Genomic DNA, 20,952 nt, shown 5'->3' on the forward strand with positions numbered 1-20,952 from the left:
GATGAATTTCATAATTGTTTGCTCTATTTCTGTAAGGTACATCATTGGGATTTTAATTGGAATTTCATTGAATCTATATAGCACTTTGGTAGTATGGCCATTTTGACAATATTAATTCTTCCTATCCATGAACATGGGAGATCTTTCCATCTTCTAAGGTTTTCTTTAATTTCTTTCTTTAGTGTTCTGTAGTTCTCATTGTAGAGGTCTTTCACCTCTTTTGTGAGATTGATTCCCAAGTATTTTATTTTTATTTTTTGATGCTATTGTGAATGGGGTAGTTTTCCTAATTTCTCTTTCTGAAGATTCATCCCTTATGTATAAAAATGCATTGGATTTATGAGCATTGATCTTGTAACCTGCTACTTTACTGAATTCACTTATGAGTTCTAAGAGTTTTCTGGTGGAATTTCCAGGCTCCCCTAAATATATAATCATGTCATCAGCGAACAGGGATAGTTTGAGTTCTTCTTTTCCTAATCGTATCCCTTTAATTTCTTTGGTTTGTGTAATTGCTCTGGCTAGGGTTTCAAGGACGATGTTGAATAGAAGTGGTGAAAGAGGGCATACCTGCCTTGTTCCAGTTTTTAGGGGGAATGCTTTCAGTTTTTTACCATTTAGAATGATATTGGCCATGGGCTTAGCGTAGATGGCCTTCACAATGTTAAGGAATGTTCCCACTACCCCAATTTTTTCTAGTGTTTTGAGTATGAACAGATGCTGTATTTTATCGAATGCTTTTTCTGCATCTATTGAAATAATCATGTGATTCTTAACTTTTAGTCTGTTGATATGGTGAATGACATTTATTGATTTCCAGATGTTGAACCAACCTTGCATCCCTGGGATAAAACCCACTTGATCGTGGTGCACTATCTTTTTAATATATTTTTGTATACGATTTGCTAAAATTTTGTTGAGAATTTTTGCATCGATGTTCATTAAAGATATTGGTCTGAAATTTTCTTTCCTCGATGTGTCTCTGTCTGGTTTAAGTATCAGGGTGATATTGGCTTCATAGAATGAGTTTGGGAGGGTTCCCTCCTCTTCTATTTTATGGAATACTTTGAGGAGTATTGGAATGAGCTCTTCTTTAAAGGTTTTGTAGAACTCAGCTGAGAACCCATCTGGTCCCGGACTTTTCTTTGTTGGTAGGCTTTTGATGACCTCTTCTATTTCATTGCTTGAAATTGATTTATTTAAGTTGTGTATGTCCTCCTGGTTCCGTTTAGGTAATTCATATGTCTCTAGAAACTTGTTGATGTCTTTGAGGTTTTCTGTTTTGTTGGAGTATAGATTTTCAAAATAGCTTCTAATTATGTTTTGTATTTCACTCGTGTCTGTTGTGATATTTCCTTGTTCATTCCGAATTTTAGTAATTTGGGTTTTCTCCCTCTTTCTCTTTGTTAGTGTGGCTAAGGGTTTATCAATTTTGTTTATTTTTTCAAAGAACCAACTATTTATTTTGTTAATTTTTCCAATTGTTTTTTTTTGTTTCAATTTCGCTGATTTCGGCTCTGATTTTAACTATTTCCTGTCTTCTACTACTTTTGGTGTTGGTCCGCTCTTCTTTTTCTAGGGCTTTGAGCTGTAATGTTAAGTCGTTTATTTGTTGATTTCTACTTCTTTTGTTGAATGCGCCCCATGAAATAAATCTTCCTCTAAGTACTGCTTTCATAGTGTCCCAGAGATTTTGATATGATGTGTCTTTGTTCTCATTTACTTCTAAGAATTTTTAAATTTCCCTCCTGATGTCTTCTGTTATCCATTCATCGTATAATAGTGTATTATTTAATCTCCAGGTATTGGAGAAGTTTCTGTTTTTTATTCTGTCATTTATTTCTAATTTCAGTCCATTATGATCTGCTAGAGTACAAGGTAGTATCTCTATCTTCTTGTATTTGCTAACAGTAGCTTTGTGGCATAAAACATCGTCTATTTTAGAGAAGGATCCATGTGCTGCTGAGAAGAAAGTGTATTCGTTCTTTGTTGGATGGTATATTCTATATAAGTTGGTTAAGTCTAAATTGTTGATTGTGTTATTGAGATCTATGGTTTCTTTATTCAATTTTTGTTTAGACGATCTATCCAGCGGTGAGAGAGGTGTGTTAAAATCACCTAGTAGTATTGTGTTGTGGTCCATTTGATTTCTGGAATTGAGAAGGATTTGTTTGACGTACATGGATGAGCCAATGTTCGGGGCATAGATATTTATGATTGTTATGTCTTGCTGATTTATGCTTCCCTTAAGCAGTATGTAATGTCCTTCTTTATCCCTTCTGACTAGTTTTGGCTTGAAGTCCACATTATCTAAAATGAGGATGGATACTCCAGCTTTTTTGCTGTGTCTGTGTGCATGGTATGTTTTTTCCCATCCTTTCACCTTTAGTCTATGGGTATCTCTTTCTATGAGATGAGTGTCTTGCAGGCAGCATATTGTTGGATTTTTCTTTTTAATCCAATCTGCCAGTCTATGTCTTTTGGTTGATGAGTTCAGGCCATTAACATTCAGGGTTATTATTGTGATATGATTTGTATTCCTAGTCATGGGACTTATTTTTGTTTTTTGACATGATTTGGTTTCCCCTTTATTTGGCTATTCCTTTAGGCTAGTTCCTCCCGTTGCTGATTTATATTGTTGTTTTTCATCTCTTCCTCATGGAATATTTTGCTGAGAATGTTCTGTAATGCTGGCTTTCCTTTTGTAAATTCCTTTAGCTTTTGTTTATCATGGAAGGATCTTATTTCATCGTCAAATCTGAAAGTAAGTTTTGCTGTGTATAAAATTCTTGGTTAGCATCCATTTTCTTTCAGGGCTTGGTAAATGTTGTTCTAGGCCCTTCTAGCTTTTAGGGTCTGGACTGAAAAATCTGCTGATATTCTTATTGGTTTCCCCCTGAATGTAATCTGATTCTTTTGTCTCGCGGCCTTTAAAATTCTGTCTTTATTTTGTATGTTAGGTATTTTCATAATAATGTGCCTTGGTGTAGGTCTGTTATAATTTTGTATATTTGGAGTCCTATAAGCCTCTTGTACTTGGATTTCCATTTCATTCTTCAGTTTTGGGAAATTTTCTGACATTATTTCATTGAATAGATTGTTCATTCCTTTGGTTTGTTTCTCTAAGCCTTCCTCAATCCCAATAATTCTTAAATTTGGCCTTTTCATGATATCCCATAATTCTTGTAGATTCTGTTCATGATTTCTTGCCATCTTTTCTGTTTGGTCAACCTTGTTTTCAAGATTAAATATTTTGTGTTCAATATCTGAGGTTCTATCTTCCAGATAATCTATCCTATTGCTTATGCTTTCTATGGAGTTTTTAACTTGGTTTATTGTTTCCTTCATTTCAAGGATTTCTGTTTGGGTTTTTTCAGTATCTCTAACTCTTTATTGAAATGCTCTTTTGCTTCCTGTATTTGCTCTTTTAACTGTTGATTGGTGCATTCATATAATGCCTTCATTTGTTCTTTCATCTCCTCGTTTGCTTCCCTGATTGTTTTAATTATGTACATTCTGAACTCCCTTTCTGACATTTCTTCTGCTATGCTGTCATTGGGTTTTATTGATATAGTATCTAGGTTTGTTTGGGACATTTTCTTCTCTTGTTTTCTCATATTGGTCAGATGCCAGTGGGACTCTGTGATATTGCAGAATTCTTCTATTGGCTTATATTGTCCCTGTAGATTTCCAGTGTATCACCTACCAGCCTTCAGTAGCCTGAAGTCTTGGATTAACTTGATAATGTAGTGCTTCTGCAGCACGTTGCCCCTAGCCCACTACTGGTTCCAGGGAGAGAGACCTGGAGAGGTCTCTTGCTGCCCAGCCCTGGTCCCAGCGGCTGCTTGCAGGTCGGAGGTCTCCACTGGCTTGGGGACTTGTAGCTGGCTCTGTGTAGACCGGCTCTCACTGGGCAGTCTGCCTGGAGAAGCTAGCCTAGAGAGGTGCTTCCCGCCGGAGGGGGCTGGGCTGCTTGGGGAAGTCCCTGGTGCCCTGTGCTGGTCTCTGAAGCAACCTGCGGGCGGGCAGGAGCTGGCAGCGGGGCGGGCCAGATCTGGCTGCGCTGCTTCTGTGCAGAAAGGCTCTCACTGGGGGGCCTGCTCCGCGAGGCTGGAGAATCTGTCCCTGTGGTAGGAGCCCACCGCCAGAGTGCTCCGAGCTGCCTGGGGGAGACTCTATCTGCCCTGTCCTACTCTAATAAGCTGCTCGAATCCGGGCCTGCTGCCCAGCTGAGCTTCACTGGGTGGGGGAGACTCACCCCGTGGTTCTATTTTAGTCCGAGTCTCTCAATGCCTCCCCTTCTTGAATCCTGGGTTCTGGAGCGACTGGAGATGCAGTCACCCTCTAGTCCGCCATCTTGGATCGCCCGGTGGAAAAAGCCTACAGCTGGAGGGGGGCAAGGCTGCCTGGAGAGGTCCCTGGCTGCCCAACTGTGGTCCCAGAAGCTGCTTGCAGGTTGGAGGTCTCCGCTGGCTTGGGTACTTGTGGCTGGCTCTGTGTTGAAAGGCTCTCACTGGGCGGTCTGCCCTGAGAACCCAGCCTAGAGAGGCGCTTCCTGCCGGAGGGGGCTGGGCTGCTTGAATATACATTTATTAATGATACAGTTTACTTAAGCAGGACTTACTTACTGGTAGGTTAATTACTTGCTTAGTATGTACAAGGCCCTGAATTTGATTCCCAGCACTGAAAAAAATTAAGCAAAGGAATACAATAAAAATATATACATAAAGTCAACATTAAATTCAGAATGTAGTTAAACACTAGTAACTTGAAATACAATCCACATGTTAGTATTGTTCCCTTTGAAAACTTTTGCTATATAACATTCAGAGTATGCTAAGTCCTATGTATTAGAATTTAATTTCTGATTACATTTTAAAAATCAAATTCAGTTATCAAAAGACAAGTATTTCCTTTTAGTTTCCTGAAGGCATTTAGTAAATGTTTAGGTAGAGATTTGATTTTTTTTTTTTTAAACCATGTCATTATTTCTCTGTCCTCTTTTCAGAGTATCCCTGCCTCCATCCTTTCATTGATACTTTTATCCTTCATAACTTTTCTATGCATGTGTGCAGCTACATACACTGATTGGAATAGAAGAGCCTTAGCATTTGGTGTTCTTCACAATCACCTTTTGCAGATTTATAGAATGAGAAGTCCATGATATATCAGATTCTAAGCCTGTGAATAAGGAGACAGAATTGCCTTTCCTATAGGATCCAGACTTAGTATAGATTGCATATTCAGCTGTATAAGTCCCTCCCCCAGGGTCTGTACTTAGATATAGTAAAATCATTAAAAAAAAAAACCTGTCTTAAAGCTTAGGCCATAAACTTCTTTCTTCCCAGTTATGTCATTCTTCATAGAAGAAATTTCATCTGGTAGGTTTGTAATCACAGGTTCAACTTCTTGAGTTGGCAGGATTTAAGACAGTAATACACTCTGAAATGTTCTTCAAGCAACTCAAACAGCAGGCAGAATAGACAACTATATTTGAAAACTTCTGGGGCCTCTTCCTGACTCTCTGGCCTAAAATCACCCTTGGAAAAGAGCTTGGTCTAAGCTAACATCTTATTCTTCCCCTATTGTTACTGTGACACACAGTTTTGGTTCTGAATGGATTGTGATTTAGAAAATCAAATTTGGCATAAAAGTATGATGTGGTTTCTGTGTTTTTTTGTTTTTTTTTTGTTTTTTTTTCCTGGTACTGGGGATTGAACCCAGGACTTCTGTATGCTAGGGAAATGCTCTCCCATTCAGCTATACCCTCAGCTCAGTGTGAGTTTTTTTGTTTGTTTTGTTTTGTTTTGTTTTTGTGGTGCTGGGGATTGAACCCAGGACCTTGTGTATGTGAGAGAAGCACTCTGTCAACTAAGTTATATCCCCAGCCCCAGTGCGAGTTCTTTTCAAATGTATTTTCTGGGAGTGTGTATGCATGTGTCAGCCATTGACATGTCTATAATCTAGTGAAGGCTGGACTTGAAAATTTTCTCAGAGTTAAACTACTCTAAAAGGAAAACCTCAACTTGTCTGGAAGCTTGTAAACTTTACATGGTATAACTGATAAATGCTTATTGGCCTGGAATGTTTGCATTAGATGGGGAATGACAGTGACGCAGACTCACATATTGTTAATCTGCTTTGCAGAGACCTGGCTCTAGGGGAATTCCTCAGTGTCATGACCCACATGACTGTTTACTCAGTTTCCCTAGTGGGACAGCGAGGGGATGGAAAAAAGACAGACACAAAAGTTGAAAAAAGTGGGACTTGGTGGATCAGCCCACTTCTGATGGAAGAAGACTGACTGACCATGAGCAGGCTCTGCACATTTATTATATAGGTTTAAACATCAAAAAGATTTATTGTGAGAAAGCATCTTCAAGATAAATATAACTGAAGTTGTGGGTAAAACAGTCCCATTAGGGCTTATCAGCTTGTGCCCAGCTCCATCTGGGCAGCTGGTGTTTGAACACAAGGGTATGAACTAATGAATTCTTTGACTGGCACAGAATCTCCCTTGAGCAGGGCATCACCTTACTGATTGGGCAATCTTTGACTTGCACAGAGACATTCCCAAGAGACTGGGAGGTGTTGCCTCTGTCTTTGGACCATATAAAAGCAATGATTCATTTATTGCTCCCAATATCCCAATATCTTCCTGTTGATCGGAACTCTCTGCTCCTTTTTCCTTTTGTTCCTACTATATGTGGTTAATTCTTCGAGAATTTTTGGTGGATTTATATTCCCAGGCTAAACTTCCAGGATTGGCAATCTTACTTTTAGCAACTTCTCTCCAGGATTCATTTTACACACTGCATTCTGTTCATAGAGACCTAACAAATAATTAATCTATTTTCATGCATGCCCTTTTAGTATTTATGGAGCATAATAATAAGCTTGATATGATATAGAAAGCAGTATTAAAAATTCTAAATCTGTAGTTTGAAGGATAAGAGATTAGAAAATACTTAAGGATTGCTGAGGATCAGCAAGGAGCAAAACTTGGATATAGATGACATTTTAGTCAGTTTTATTGTTTTCATCTGTGCTTTGTAGAATTCTGGTAAGTTCCCAAGAGAAGTTACCTTTGGCCAATTTCAAGGAAGCGTATGTTAGGGCAGTTTAACAAAAAGATTTTTTTAACACAGTTAAAACAACAAATAAATTTATAGGAGAAGAACAAAGGTAGCAAAATGAGAGCAGTGCTTCTCAGCATGCAGTGGGAGAGGACAGTGAGGTCAGAGTTGGGGATAGCATGGGGCATTTGTAGAGGACTTTTGTTTGCAGACTCAAAAACATGAAGGAAAGTCAGTTTCTAGCTTGCAAGCACAAGTTTTCAGAAAGTGCTTCCTTACCTTTCTTAATACAAGGGACCCAGGCCTTGGAGTTCCTCTGTGAGGCAGTGGGGCTGCAGCATAGCACTCATCTCTTTGTGGTGGTGAGAGTCTAAGAAGTGATTAACCATACGTGGCCTTGGCACCTGATCACTGTTGCTCATGCAGCTATTGTTTTTTGGCTGCTGGCATCCCACATTGTTTCTTTCTTCTTCTTTTTTTCCTTCCACATGTTTAAATTGGTGCATTATAGTTGTACATAATGATGAGATTTGTTGTTACATATTCATACATACACACAATATAATTTAGCCAATATCACTCCTCAGTACTTCCCCCCTCCCTCCCTCTGTTCCCTTTCCTTTACAATCTCCCTTTGATTTTCATTAGATTCTGTCCCCCATCTTTTTCCTCTCTAGCTTCCACATAGGAGAGTAAACATAAGATCCTTCACCTTCTGAGTTTGACTTATTTTGCTTAACATAATGGTTTCAAGTTCCATCCATTTTTCTGAAAATGACATAATTTCATTTTTCATGGCTGAATAAAACACCATGTGGTACATATACTACATTTTATTTATTCATGTGTTGATGAACATCTAGACTGCTTCCATAATTTGGCTGTTGTGAATTGTGGTGCTTTAAATATGGGTATGCTTGTATCACTGTAGCAAGATGACTTTAATTCTTCAGGATAAATACCAAGAAGTGGTATAGCTGGGTCATATGGTGGTTCCATGCGTAATCTTTTAAGGCATCTCTGTACTGATCCCATAGTGAATTTACTAATATACAGTCCCACCAACAGTGAAAAGTGTTCCTTTTTCTCCACATCCTCTCCAGCATTTATTTTTGTTTGTTTTCTTGTTGAATGCCATTCTGACTAGCTGAACACCCTTCTTAGAGCTCCTGTTTTTCTCCTTGTTTCTGTTGGAAATATTACTGTGAAATTCACAAGCACAAGGATTTCAGTCTGGGCAAATATCCTTTTTCCAAATTTAACTTTTTTAACTTTTTCTTGAGGGATAAGATTATAAGAACTTCTGGGAAACTGAAGGAAATAAAGTTTAGTGTGCTTGAGAAGTTAACAAATAAGAGGAACTTTCAGTGGATTGGGATATTGCTATTATTTGTACTTTACTATGAAAATGATCAGTTGACTGCACAACAATCTCTGCAGCCCTTCAGAGCACTTGCTTACTCCATGTGCCTAACAGTCCAGGTATCCTGTTGTTCTCAATTTTCTGTTTGGGAAAATTATAAAAACAGTAAGTAGGTAGATCAGTTGAATGACTTGCGTATTTGCCTTTTCTGTTGCAAAATAGAGTGAAAAGAAGCCTGCATTTTTTTCTGAAAAGAATTTTCTGAGCTTTTTACAAATTTGATCATATAATTATCTTAAACAGTTTAACTTAGAAATTTAGTAGGAGTAATTTACCATTTAGGATAAGGAAAATATGACTTTGTTAGTACCTGAAAATTAGTGCTTTGGTAGCTACTTATAATAAATATCTCTTTTCTTTCTTTTAGGGCTGCTGCTCAAAGCAAATTAAGCCATTACAGAGATGCAATAAAGGATTGTGAAAAAGCAATAGCAATCGATTCAAAGTACAGTAAGGCCTATGGGAGGATGGGGTAAGTTCTGGGAGAATGTACTAAGTTGTACCAAGTAGTATCAAATATACTGTTCTTAATGGCTTCATTATGAATTTCCTGCTTAGTTCTACACTCTGTGAACTAGTAAGAAGATAAATATAACATAAGGGAGGAATTGACTACAGATTTTGTGACTTGATAGTGAGGTGACTAGTTGTTTTATGACTGATTGGTTATTGGAGAAGATGCTGCAACTACATAAGCAGAGTCATTTCTTGTCCATAACCATAAATCTAGATGAGTACCCAACATTGGTAGATAGTCCTATTCTTACATTGAAATTCACCTTTTCATTCTCTTATGTGATTATTTTGCACCCAGCCCTTGCAAATTCCCACTACTCCCCTTCCATGGTGACTTTCAGCTTATATTGCTTTATACTTAATTGAGAAAGTAGACCTATTTTGAAGAGGAATAACTCATCTTCCTATTTCTAAGTCCACCAATCTACTTGCATTTGTGTCTACATAGATTGCCTTTTTTCCTGTTAAAATGGAAGGGTTCTTATCCTAAAACCATCACTTGCATCCATGCTGTAAGATCTCATTCTTTTGTACTTTTGACTTCACACTTGTAATTATCCCCTTCATCTTCTATAACATTCATTTCCCTATCTCTAATAGATAATGGCTGGCATGTGAAAAGGGAATGAAAAATCATCCACTGGAATCATCCCATGTTCCTCTCCAGCTGTTGTCTCACATCTCAGTTCTTTTCTCTATAAAGCCTCTGATGATTATCTGTACTTCCTGTCTCATCTTCATCATCTCTCATTCCTTCTTTAGCTCTCTCCAGTAGGTCTTTTGTCTATATCACTGTAATTATTTGTTTTGTCAACTTGACTGGGGAGGGGATCTTCTTGGTAAAAAATTTCTCTGTGTATCTATGGGGGTATTTCTGGAAGGGATTAGCATTTGACTCTGCAGATTGAGTAAAGATCATCCTCCCCAGTGTGGGAAGACAGCATGCAATCCTTTAATGGCCTAAATAGAATGAAAAGATGGAGGAAAGGGATTCTCTCCATCCATTCTCTGCTCCAGCTGGGGTATCCATTTTCTCCTTCCTTGAACCTCAGTATTCCTGGATCTCAAATCTTTGGACTTTAACCTTGACTTAAGCCATTAGCTCTCCTGGTTTTCAAGACTTCTGGTTTCAACTCTACTAATTTTCCTGGGCCTCTGGTTTGCAGATGGCAGATAGTGGAACTTCCTACCTTCCATAATGAGCTACTGCTTCCTAATAAATCTCTTTCTATATCTCTCTCTGTACTATTGGTTTCTATATTAGTCTGGATAACTCTGACTAATACAATTACTCTGTTGAAATAGTTCTATTCAAGGTCACCAGTTTTCAGTATTTTATTGGACCTAGTGTTCAGTTCTGTATCCTCACTCTACTACATTTATAGTATTTGGTGCAATTAACATAAGTTTGGCAGATTTTATCCTCTAGGATTTATCACACTTGCCTTGTTTTCCTTCTACTTCACTGTGTACTCTTTTCCAGTCTCCTTGGCTGGTTCTTCCTCCTTTACTAACTCTGAAAATGGTGTTTTTCAGGGCTTTGTCTTCTGCTGTGTCTTCATTTTATCTTCTGATTGCATCCTGCCTCAGACTTTTAAACTCCATCTATAGTTGTTATTATTTGCAGATTCTGTATCTATAAATCTGCCTACTTGATAAAATTTATGTGTAATCCACACTTCAATATTGATTTATGGTCATTGACTCTGTGGTCATTTGTGAACATTCACAAGTGGTGAAAACTTCGAGTTTTCTGATGTGTGCTATCTCAGCTGAGGTTGATAACATGATAGTCTCCTTTCTTATTTTAGCTCATACTGAAACAGTCTTTTTGGTGATACTTTTTTTTTTTTCTATTTTTGAATCTTTTGTTTGTGAGTTTTCTGCTTATCGAGGCCCAATGTATAGGCTGAAGTGTTTTCTAGTGTTCCTAAGCGCAAAAAGGTTGTAATATGCCTTATGGAGAAAATACATGTGTAAGATAAGCTTTGTTTAGGCATGAGTTAGGCTTGTGGCAGTGATTTCAGTGCTAATTAATCAGAAATGTATTTTAAATAAGGTTTATCTAAACAGAAACACATATAAAACAAAGTTATGTACTGATCAGTTGATGAAAATATGAACAGAGGTTCATAGGAATATAAGCTCATGCATTCCCTAGGAATAATTTGGTATTTGCTAATTCATGGAGACTGTATAGAACATAACTTCTGTGAATGAGAATCAACTGTATATGTTGATGGGTCTCTTAAGTTATATGTCTGAACTTCTAACTCATATATTCAACCATTTTTCATTATGTTCAGATAGTTAATAGGCATTTTGTTTCTAACAGAACTTTCATTTCATCCTTAAATCTTTACCTTCTCTGTAAATCATACCATCATTCATCTACCCGGTGCCACCCAGGTTAAAAGTTGAGGAGTCATTCTTTATTCTTATTACACCTGGCACATCTAATCTATCAGCAAGTCCTGTCTAGCCTAGTTTCTGAGTGTATCTTAGATCCAGATATTGAGCACTGTTTTGCTTACAGTCCTACTCCAAACTGCATTCTCTTACTTAGAATACTGCCATCACTTCCTAACTGGTCTCCTTGCCTCCATTCCACCTCTCACACTGGCTGTTCCTCTAGCGAGAGCAGAGTGAGCCTTCTAAAATACATAATTTAGATCCTGTGACTCCACTGCAACTGGAATGAAGTATGAGCTACAAACAATGGTCCCATATATTCTGGCACCTTACTGCTCTGACATTATCTCTTTCTGCACTATTTTCTATGCTCTTTCCTGTTCAGCCTTTGTCCTATACCTTAAACATACCAAGCAAGACTCCAAAAGCACAAGGAATAAGCAGGAATCAATAAATGGGATAGATTCAAACTAAAAAGATTTTTTTCAGCAAAGGAAACAATCAACAATGTGAAGAGAGAGCCTACAGAGTGGGAGAAAATCTTTACCACTGGCACTTCAGATAGAGCACTAACCTCCAGAATTTATAAAGAACTCAAAAAACTTTACACTAAGAATACAAATAACCCACTTTCTCTGCTTCCTGATCATGAGGTGAGCTGCCTCTCTCTGCCACTCTCTTCTACCATGTTGTTTTCTATCTCACCTGGAGCCCTGAGAAATGGAGCAGGCTGTCTATGGATCGAGACCTCTGAAACCGTGAGTCCCTAAATAAACTCTTCCTCCTCTGCAGTTGTGTTGGTCAAGTCATTTAGTCACAGCAGCAAAAAAGCCGACTAAAATAGAAGTTGTATTATTTTAACTGGGAAGTTGAGGTAGAAGCTCGATCCCCTCATCCTGGCTTGGTGTCTCACCATTCCAACATCTGCTTTTTACCAGATGATGAAAGAATTCGCTGACATGAGTCCCAGGAAGAGGCTTGTGCACTTTTTCATTGATTAAGATGTGTGTGTGTCTGAGTCCACATGCATGTGAACCAGTGATGTCCGAAGTTTGACCCCATCTGCTATAAAATTTTGAATCCTGAGAAGTCAAGTTAGCCCTATTTACAGAGGATATACTCTTATTCTCAGAAGTACCCAAAGGCTGCACCAAAAGACTTCTAGAGCTGAGAAACAAATTCAGCAAAGAAGCAGGATACAAGATCAACATACAAAAAGTCAATAGCTTTTCTATACACCAATAATGAACCCACTGAGAAAGAAATCAGAAAAACTTCACAATAACTTCAAAAAATATCTAGGAATAAACCTAACCAGGGAGGTGAAAGACTGCTTAAGGAAAATTTTTAAATGTCGAAAAAAGAAATTAAAGAAAACACTAAAAGATGGAAAGGCCTCCCATGTTCATGGATAGGCAAAGTTAGTACTGTTAAAATGATCAAATTACCAAGGGTCATCTTCAGATTCAATGTAATCCCATTAAAATACCAATGGCACTCTTCATAGAACTAGAAAAAATCCAAAAATTTGTGAGGAAGAACGAGATTCAGACTAGCCAGAGCAATCCTGAGCAAGAAAATCAAAGCTGGAGGCATCATGATACCCAATCTCAAATTATACTGCAGAGCCATATTAACTAAAATAAGCAGCATGGTACTGGCCATAAAAGTAGACACATAGACCAGAAAAGAAGAAGCAGAGACAAATCCACATAGATACAGTCATCTGATTATGGACAAAGGTGCCAGAAACATATGCTGGAGCAAAGACAGGCTTTTAGACAAATGGTGCTGGGAAAACTGGTTATCCATGTGTAGAAGAATGAAACTAGATCCCTGTCTTTCACCTTGTACAAAAGTCAATTTAACATGGATCAAAGACCTGGATATAAGACCAATACTTTGCTACTGCTTTGGAGAAAGCATGGGAAAACACTTAAAGACACAGGCTTTAGCTTCCTGAATAGGACTACTGTAACTCAGAAATAATAGCAGGAATTGACAAATTTAAAAGCCTTTACATAACAAAAGGAGCAGCAGTGTGAAGAGTTTCCAGAATAGAAGAAAACCTTAGCTACTCTTATGACAGAGGATTAATATCCAGAATACATGAAGACCTCCAAAAACTCAATACCCAAAATATGAAATAACCCATTCAGTAAATGAGTAAATGAACTGAACAGACACTTCACAAAAGAAGTACAAATGGGCAATTTGCAAAAAATGAAAAAACCATCCACATCTTTAGCCATCAGGGAAATGCAAAGCAATACTACATTGAGATTCCATGTCACACCACTCAGGATGGCAAACGTCAAAAATACAAATAACAACAAATGCTTTTTTGCTTACAGGAAAAAAAAAAAAAAGAAAAGAATACAAATAACCCAATCAATAAATGGGCTAAGGAACTGAGCAGACACTTCAATGTGGCATTTTTGAGCAACTCTTTATTCTCTTTAGTATTTATCCTTTTTGATTGCATATTTGACACTTGACCTTCCCAAGTAGAATGAGCTTTTCTTAAGGTCTGGAAATTTATCTTTTTCATTGTGGAATTCTGAGTATTCAAATAGTCCTGGTACACAGTAGGGTTTTAATATTTATGGCTATTGATTAAGTGAGGACTCTGATGAAGTATCTTTCAGGGTTGATGGATGGAAAATTAATTAGGTTGTGAGAATTTCTGTTGTTGGCACTGTATTTTCTCTATATCAGAAGTCTCTGAGGTAAATCAGAAAAGAAAAAATTGGATTAATTTATTAAAAACAATCTCAGAATAAACAAAAACCCCCAACACTAGCTTTCCATGTATAACATTATTGTTTAGTTCTGAAGTAATTTTCCAATAAATAAATTATAACTAGGTGGAGGCAAACATTAAAATTGAGTAACTTTACTTCTGCCTGGGTAATAATTTATTATTTGAGTTGTAAAGGATGCTAATTTTATCTATTTAACAAAAATGTCTTGAGTTCAGGATAGTCATCTGATACCCTACAGCCTATTTTCTTAAAATAGAAAACTAATATTTATGGTTGCTCAAAGATACTTTTAGGAAGAAAGAAAGTGGAATATTTTGAAGCAAAAATATATTTTAGAGTTTTCAAAAATGGAACTAGCATCATGGATTTACATGACCATAGTATTGTCAGTATAAATCTTTGTGGAGTTCACTCTAGGCATTCATGAAGCAAACTACCTCAATATTCGACTTTAAAAATGGAAAAGTAGGTAAAGTTCATCTCTAAGCATTAAGTTCACAATCCATATGGTATAACCAAGGTTTTCAGCAAGCAGAATAGAGAAGTAAGATTTATAGAATCTTGGAATTAGAGGGAATTTTAGTGATACTCTTGTGAACCACAGTATAATGAATAAATTAAGTATAATCTGAATTAGAATTGAATACTAAAATTGATTGTGATATCCTGATGTTCTTTAGCATAACTCTTATACTCTGTATTACTCTATATTTTCATCAGGCTGGCCCTCACTGCTATGAATAAATTTGAAGAAGCAGTTACAAGTTATCAAAAGGCATTGGATCTTGACCCTGAAAATGATTCCTATAAGTCAAATCTGAAAATAGCAGAACAGAAGTTAAGAGAGGTATCTAGTCCTGTAAGTTGTTAATGCAGAATGAGTGAAATATGTTCTGTCATTCATAATTTATTGAAATTAATTTTTAGTGGTTGGAATGATTCTTGATATAACTCTTTTACAGACAGGAACTGGATTGAGCTTTGACATGGCTAGCTTAATAAATAATCCAGCTTTCATTAGTATGGTGAGTATATTTCCTTTTACTGGCTATTTTATCTAGTAATATATTTCCAAACATTTGTTTTTTCCATTCTCTTTTAAGAGATAGGGGTCTTGCCATCTTGCCCACACTGTCCCCAACTCTTGAGCTCAAGTGATCCTCCTGCCTCAGCCTTTGAGTAGATGGAACTACAGGCTGAGCTTTTCAGAAATAAATAAGGGAGATTCTGTGGTGGTGGTAGTGAAGTACTGAGGGCAGAGGCCAATGCAGAGATGGTTTCCTGTCTACCTGCCTCTGAAAGAAGCCAGGTATGGATGTCAGGAAGCCCCTAGATTCCCCACAGTGGAATATAAAAATCTGTGCACACGTGTGCTTTTTTAGGAAGAAAACCATATATGGCATAGAAATCTGCAATTACACTGAAGGTTAAATTTCTTATGTGGCAAGACCATGTCTCAGGAAAAAGACTGGGCATAAAGAGGTCAGTGGTAAAGTGACCCTGGGCTTAATCTCCAGTACCACAAAAAAGGGTCAGGGCTGGTGATAAGCCCATGCTTAGCATGTATGAAACCTTGAGTGGATTCCCTGCTCTGAAAATAAAGGCCAGCTTGATAGAGATTAGAAATGGGGTTTGGGAGAGAGTTACACAGTTCCAAAGCCCTGCTCCAGGCATGAAGTGGGATGCCTGCCTTCATCTCAGTCCTATTGAGAAAGGGCTTTTCTGGTCCATTCAGAGAACCTCACAGACCAGTCACAACCAAAAGGGTCTTTTGGAGTAAACCCTTTCAAGTGTAGGAGATTCTTTATACTTTTAAAGTTTCTATTTTTCCTTTTGGTCTAATTGATCTGATCAGCAATAGTAAGTAACCTGCCATCAGTAGCCTTAATTTATAGTGCTATTTATAGTATTGAATCTCATTAGCCTTACTATATTTTTTTAATGTCAGTTTTCCCAGTATCTATTTTTACCTTTCCATTTCCTTTACTTTACTTAGCACTGAGGCTACAAAATGTTAGTACTTACATAGTTTAGCTTTCATACCTTTAAAAAAATCTTTGTTAAATATCCCTATTGACTGCCTTTAACGGGAGGTACTATTTTTCAATTCCAGGCAGCAAGTTTAATGCAGAACCCTCAAGTTCAACAGCTGTAAGTACACAGAAAGAGCCTGTTACATTTTCTCCTTCAACTTGTCAGGCTTTTAAGTTGAGCACATCAGCTAAAAAATGATAAAACTTCCCTAAATGCCAGTCAGTTGGAACTTAAAACCACAATTCTATCTAACCTCTTATATAATGTGGGCTTAGCTTTTCCTGGCCAGTTATCCTGTTTGTTAAGAATATATCCTAACCTCAGTTATATATCTTTTGCATACTGTAGAATGTCAGGAATGATGACAAATGCTATTGGAGGACCTGCTGCTGGAGTTGGAGGCTTAACTGACCTGTCTAGCCTCATCCAAGCGTAAGTCTTAAAGCAGAAATAATGAAAATGTATTTTATAAGGTGAGGGGCCAGGGCTTGCAGCTGTTGCTGCTTTTTAAATCTTTTACTGTTAATATCTCTGGTCTCCTTAGAAGTTATTAAATCAAAAGAAGTTCATAAATAGGAGTTACTTTTCAGATTGAAAGGCAGGAATCCAAAAGATGTGGGTCTTCTGTCTAGCTCTGTCTTTTGAGAAGAGCAATCATGTGTATTCAGTGTACTCTTTTCCCTTCCCAATGGGTCTTCAAATATCAGCAAAATCTTTTAAGGACAGAAATTAGAAGAAAGTAGGCAATTTACATCGCTACTGAACAGACAGAAAAATTGAGGTGTAAGTTAGTGACTTACTCAGGAGTTCAGAGCATTAATAGCGGATTTTGGTCTATACTTAGTCTTCCAATTTGCAGCCTAATTATTTGTTACTTCCTTTTTTGTCAGTATGAAATCAGGGTCCTCGGTTTCTTACTTGGGGATATTAGTGCTGTCAACTTCATTTATAGAAGTTCCTAAGGACTCGGTGACCTGCTATTTGTAAAGGCATAGAAATAGTAAGAATCTTATATCCAAATGTAATTTAATCTCATATGTAAAGCAATTAATCCTCCATTTTTGCCAATGAAGACACAAGAAAAAATTTTTTGACAGACTTGAGTAACTACTCAGGAATGTAGATAAAAGTCAAATATCGACTTAAAATGTATTTTTAAATTGTGTTTAGTTCAGTGGTAGAATATTTGGTGAGCATTTCCAAGGCCCTGGGTTTGATCCCCAACACTGCAAAAATAAATGAAAATAAATAAATAAAATCATGTTGCATGTATTAATGTTCAGACCTTTTAGGGAACTTCCTCAAATTTTTTCAGTATCTCTCATTACTTAGAGAAACTCCTTGTATCTTTTCATTTGAGCATATTTCCTTTTCTTGTATCCAAATTGCTTAAGATACTTTGCTTTTTGAATCTGTGTCTGACACTGTCACTAGAAGTTTTATATGATGCCACAAGTACCATTGCTGTTTTTGATTATGATTATATAACCTCAAAATACTGAGAATACATGCTTTGGATATTTTTACAGTGATCTTTAAGTGGCACGATTATTGTGATGTCTGATACATACAACTGAGGTCACAAACTCAAGAAATTTCTTTGCGTTTATGAAAATCAATTGTTAGGTAACATCTACAAGCATCCCAAACTGGGTGTCACACCTTGTCCTATGAGAAACTAGTAAGACTTGATTCTTAAGAGTATTATATTTGAGTATATACAATAAAAGCATCTACTGACCCCTTTGCTTATTGTGATTAAACATCAGAAGGATAGATTTCACTTGATTCAGGCACTCACTTTTTAGCTTGGATATTTTGTTTCTTCATTTGATCTTAGCCAAAAGGTTGAAGGGCAGTGTATACACTATTAATGCTCTATGTATAATGCTACTGGGAAGGTCATGTTTCTAAAACTTGTTTTATAGGAAAAGTTCCTTTTGGGTAGTCCCACATCTTGTGAACTTATTTTTGCATGGATATTATGACCAGAAATTCCCTAATTCATTTTGCCTCTTTATTACAGGGGACAGCAGTTTGCTCAGCAGATACAACAACAGAATCCTGAACTTATAGAGCAACTGAGAAATCACATCCGGAGCAGATCCTTCAGCAGCAGCACTGAAGAACATTCCTGATTTGATCAGGAACCCTAAGCCAGAATAGAAATGGTTTATGGCTCTGAAGTTTTCACTGTAGATAATAGCCAAAACAAAAAACAAAAACAAAAGCACCACCATATCTGATGTGTGAAAATAATGAAGGAAAACCTCTTGTATATATTCTTAAAGAATAATTCTGTTTAGATAATAGGTTTATCACAAACAGACTCCTTTGGAATCAAATGATTAGTACTCTTGTTAAGTGCTAGTACAGCACTGGAACGAGGTTCCATCCATTTTGAAACTTTTATCGTATTTGTATATTAGACTTAATAGCAGAGTATATTTATTGAACAGTAAGACTGTTTATTGGTGAGTTCTGCAGCTCTAAATTCCCTTCTAGAAGGTTTTTTGAGAGGGAAGATGACTAAGTGGAAAGTTTTCCCATGCAGGTTGACAAGAAATACATTTGTCGGTTGGCAGCATTTCAGGAGAAGAAACTTATTACAGAAGTTTAGCTTTGATAAATGCTGTCAATATATATCATAGGTGTCAGTACTGTTTTTGATGCTGCTATCTTGATGAGTGACAGGGAGTCTTTAAGAGCTTGTGGAAAGCAGTATTTGGTGCAAGGGATGCTATGAAGAGAAAAAATAGATAATGTGAATTTATATATAAAGTAAAGATAGGATGCTCAGGTTTTCTGCATAGTTCTTAACTAATCTTGTTTGCAGTTTAGTATCAATAACATTAGCATGGCCAGTTATGATAAGTATGTAATAAAATACACTTAGAAACCCTTACTGATACTTATTAGTTCAGTGATATGTAACTGTTCAACTTATTACCACAGTTTCCCTAGTGGTGAACTTACTTTGGAAACTACCAAATATACCTATATTTAAATTAGCCAGTGGCTTGACCCTAAGTTAAGGATTTTCTAAGTGGAATTTAATTATATACTCATAAACATTGATTTTTTTAAAAAAAAGTAATAATTATTCGATGGATAACAAAAAGAATCTATCACTAACATTGCTTGTTCATGCAGTCCTCTGCTATAATTTGGTTTGGTATGCCAATCTTATGCTTAACATTAATTTGATGCAATTTAAATATAACAGGAGACATAAAATTTTTTTATTATAAATTAGATACCATATTGGTTGGTAGGGGAAATGCTATTAGGTACTAATGGCATGGTTCAAGTACAGGGGCATACAAGACAGTTCTAATTCCAACTGGGATTTGCTGATTAATCATGAAATTGGTGAAGTGGGCCACATGTAACAATTTTATAAGTGTTGTGAGGGAAAAGTGAAAAAGGTCTTTTAAAAATTAGTAAAAATAATGCAATAAGGGCCTTACTATAACTGTTCTAAAAAGATGATTTGATATTCTGAAGTTTCCTTTCCCCCCACCCCTTCGAAAGATAAGAACTGTGGTTCTGTAATTTCACTATAAGCATCACCTGGAGGAATTCATTAAACATGAAGAATGAGGGCCACACCATAAATTTTTACTTAGTAGGTACTATTATTAAGACCTAGAAATCAGCATTTTAAACAGTATACCAGTGGTTTGGATGTAGGTCTGTCCAAGAACTCAAATTTAGAGCAGTGTTAGGTTTCTCCCCAACTAGACCATCTGGACTCAGGCCAAAATGAAGAGCAGTGTGAACCTACTGATTCAGGCCAGAGAAGAACAGGCCCTCTAAAATTAAATTTCCTATATTGCATCTAATCCGTTTTAATTTTTTATGACGTTACACGCAGCTCCTAGTGTTTTAATTGTTACAAAGAATGAAGTACTAATCACATAAGAGTTACAGTTGTGATTAAAAAGAGCAAAGCTGATCCTTAAACACTAGTCATTCTTATTCCAGTGTTTAATAAGAAGTTAATGTTTTAAGGATTAGTATTTTAAGTGCATTGTAAGTGCTTTAGGATCAATAAAATTTGATAAGCCTGTAGCTGACTATGAGAATACAAAATACAAATTAACAGTATCAGAAATTAAAGAGGGGGTTGGGGTTGTAGATCAGTGGTAGAGCGCCTCGCATGTGTGAAGTGCTGGGTTTGATCCTCAGCACCACATAAAAATAAATAAAAGCAGTTATTGTGTCCATCTACAACTTAAAAAAAATTAGAAAAAAAAAAAGAAATTAGAGGAAGGCTGGGGATATAGCTCAGTGGCAGAGAGCTTGTGGGAGACAGTGGGTTTATACATCTTCCAGCACAAGGAGGGAAAAAAAGCAGATATACTACAGACCCCATAGACATTAAAAGGGTAATTATAAACACTATGACTAACTCTAGATCTCTATATTTTACAACTTAGATGAAACAAATTCTTTTTAAGATACAAACTACCAAAGCTCACTGGAGAAACAACCTGAATAGACCTATATTTTACAAAGTTGAATTTATAGATAAAAACCTTCCAGGGAAGAAAGCCATAGGGCCAGATGACTTTAATGATGAACTCTACTGAACGCATGGGAGAAATTAACATGAGTTCTACACAGTGAGTGCTAGAAAACAGAAGAGGAGGAAATGCTTTTCCACTCATTTTATTTTGGCCAGTGCTACCTGGATAAGGAAATCAAAGAGAATCATAAGAAA

At 36.8% G+C, this 20,952-nt stretch overlaps 1 protein-coding gene and 1 pseudogene across 3 annotated transcripts in view; both read left to right on the forward strand.

Annotated features, from left to right (window-relative positions):
• Positions 1-19,175, forward strand: part of SGTB (small glutamine rich tetratricopeptide repeat co-chaperone beta) — a 50,819-nt gene extending 31,644 nt beyond the window's left edge. The window contains exons 6-11 of one of the 2 annotated variants that reach the window (XM_079144884.1): positions 8,867-8,971; positions 14,913-15,051; positions 15,155-15,217; positions 16,306-16,343; positions 16,575-16,658; positions 18,253-19,175. In XM_079144884.1, coding sequence (XP_079001010.1) covers positions 8,867-8,971; positions 14,913-15,051; positions 15,155-15,217; positions 16,306-16,343; positions 16,575-16,658; positions 18,253-18,364 — 541 coding nt within the window. In that variant the 3' untranslated portion in view covers positions 18,365-19,175. The remainder of the gene's footprint in view (positions 1-8,866; positions 8,972-14,912; positions 15,052-15,154; positions 15,218-16,305; positions 16,344-16,574; positions 16,659-18,252) is intronic. The other variant, XM_079144885.1, reaches the window with a different exon arrangement.
• LOC306664130 (high mobility group protein B1-like) overlaps positions 1-20,952 on the forward strand; it is a 642,241-nt pseudogene that overhangs the window by 529,994 nt on the left and 91,295 nt on the right. The window lies entirely within an intron of this gene.

This window comes from Sciurus vulgaris (genome assembly GCF_902686455.1).
Source record: "Sciurus vulgaris genome assembly, chromosome: 6".
Classification (NCBI taxonomy): Eukaryota; Metazoa; Chordata; class Mammalia; order Rodentia; family Sciuridae; genus Sciurus; species Sciurus vulgaris.